This window comes from Frankliniella occidentalis, unplaced genomic scaffold (assembly GCF_000697945.3).
Source record: "Frankliniella occidentalis isolate FOCC.00 unplaced genomic scaffold, Focc_3.1 Scaffold2, whole genome shotgun sequence".
NCBI classification, from domain to species: Eukaryota; Metazoa; Arthropoda; class Insecta; order Thysanoptera; family Thripidae; genus Frankliniella; species Frankliniella occidentalis.
Genome location: NW_026267132.1, coordinates 1,338,425 through 1,340,587, shown reverse-complemented (window position 1 = coordinate 1,340,587; position 2,163 = coordinate 1,338,425). Strand labels below are relative to the sequence as shown.

At 64.1% G+C, this 2,163-nt stretch overlaps 1 protein-coding gene across 1 annotated transcript in view; it reads right to left on the bottom strand.

The window, feature by feature from the left end:
- The window catches only part of LOC113218296 (uncharacterized), a 25,978-nt gene extending 24,965 nt beyond the window's left edge, over nucleotides 1-1,013 (bottom strand). Inside the window, exons 1-2 of the mRNA XM_052263637.1 lie at nucleotides 996-1,013; nucleotides 167-778 (exon numbers count right to left, since the gene is read on the bottom strand). Of these exons, the coding sequence (XP_052119597.1) occupies nucleotides 167-778; nucleotides 996-1,013 (630 nt within the window). The remainder of the gene's footprint in view (nucleotides 1-166; nucleotides 779-995) is intronic.
- Between the last annotated feature and the right edge of the window lie 1,150 nt (nucleotides 1,014-2,163).

The window sequence follows — 2,163 nt, the reverse complement described above, 5'->3', positions numbered from 1 at the left end:
CCCCCCCCCTCTCCTCCTCACCCTCCCCGGCCCACCGGGGCAGATTCATAATTCAGTGGGGGAGGAGGTATCGCAGCGCAGCCTCGCTGACATGATGTGGCTCCAAGGGGAGGCCGTGCCAGGCTGTGCGGGAGGGGAGGCCGAGGTCGTGGTGGTCTCTACTCACCCGCTGTGGCTCGGGGCTGGCCGCGGCGCGCGCCTGCTGCGCGTTGGAGGCCCTGCTGTGCACCGAGCCCGTGGACGAGCGCGCCATCAGCTCGCAGGACACGGACGAGGCCTCCTCGGTGGACTCGGCCCGCTGCGCGCGCTCCCTCTCGCGCTCCCGCTCGCGCTCGCCGGCGATGGAGGCGGCGGGCCGGAGCTTGCGCAGGATGCGCGCCGTGTTGGTGCCCGAGCCCCGGGCGCTGGACGACTCCCGGTCGCCGCGCTCGCCGCGCCCCATCGACGAGGCCCCCGTGCTGGGCGGGTCCGCGCCGATCGTCATGGGCTGCGGGGCGGGCGCCGAGGCCGCGGGCGCGCCGGGCTGCGGCGCCTGCGCCGGCCCCCCGTGCGCGCCGCCGTGGCCGCCGTGGTGGTTGTGGAAGCCCATCCAGCACTCGGCCAGCATCTGGTCCTGCAGGCGCGCCAGCAGCCCCGCGGGCGCCAGGTCGGCCGGCGTCACGCCCTCCTTGTTGGGCGCGGCGATGCGGGCGCCGCGCTCCACCAGGTCCAGCACCACCTCCCAGGGCACGGCGGCCTGGCACACCGCCAGGTGCAGCGGCGTGTTGCCGTGCGAGTCCTGTAACACAACATAAGGGTTGGGATTTTAAAGTCGATTTTCCCCCCCTAAAATTTGGAAATTTCTCTGAAGAAATCGATATTGAAATATTCCCAGAAACTTTGATAAAAAAAACCTAAACTTTACATTAAAAAACACCCTTTAGACTTTAAAAACAGAAAGTCTTTGAAAATTTCCCCAAAATGTGTTTTTGAAAAATTAAAACCTCTAGTCCCACAGTGCGGGGCGAGGACATCATCCCTGGCCTTCGGGCGGCGCTGCTGGCCGAGCGCTCGCGGTCAGCACCCCTCGCCGCAAGGCCACAGGCCAGTCCTTCCTCGAACCCTCCGCACGTCACCCCCACCCCCTCCCCTCCCCCGCGACCCCCTCGGCGGCAGGCCGGGCATTCCTTCTGCTCGCCGCGAAGATGAATTCAGCCCCGTAAATTTTAGACGAGTTGCTTAAAGTGTGCGCGGCCCGGGGCCCGGGGCGCGAGCTAGGCCTCCCGCGCCTTCCACTCTCCGTCGTCAAATCCGTCGAACTTCTTCCTCCTCGCGCAGCACTAACGAATTAACTTTCGCGTCCTTGCCGCCACCGCATCCGCGCGGGGCCCGGGGGGCGGGGCGGCAGGCAGGCGGTGGCAGGGGGGACAGAGCGAAGCGCAGCAAAGCCGCTCTCCCCTTCCCTTCCCTTCACGCGCCCCCGCAGCACAGCGCCGCCGTGCCGCCGTGCCAACCGCCCGACTGTCAACTGTCAACATGCCAGGCGGGAGCGAACACGTCCCGGGGAAGGTCGACCCCTCGCCGCCACGCCTACCAGCAAACGCACTGGCTGCCTCTCTGCACTCTGCCGTGATCAAATATGCAGCGGAGTACAAGTTCGCCAACCCCTCCTCCAAGCCCCCGCCGCCCCCAGCACGGCGCAGGTCGCGTCGTGTTGTTGGCAATACTGTTCGCCGGGGGAGGCCTCGCTCGGCACCGCACGCGTTTGGGGCTGCGCCGACACGACTACAACAAGTCACGGGTTGCGAAAAGCCACACCGGCAAAAACAGATTGACTATATAGCTTAACCAATAGCTTAATTCGGGATTACTAACTTTAGCAATGTCGCAAAAAAATGAGCTATGTAAAATTTAGCTAAAAATTTAGCTGTCGTAAAAATTACATACTAAGCTAAAAAGTTCCGACCAGAAACGGATCGTGAAAGCAGATGATACCTTGTCAAGAATTATTCTACTCCAGTCTATTATATTTCCGTATTTACACTTGTGGGGAAAGGGAGGGGGGTGGGTGGCGGTGTGGTGCGGGGGCTCCAGCGGTAGAAGGGAGGGGGGCTGCTAGCGCTAGCGCGGCCGACTCGGCTCGGGGCTCGGGCTCCGCTCGGGGCTCGGCTCGGGGCTGACGCG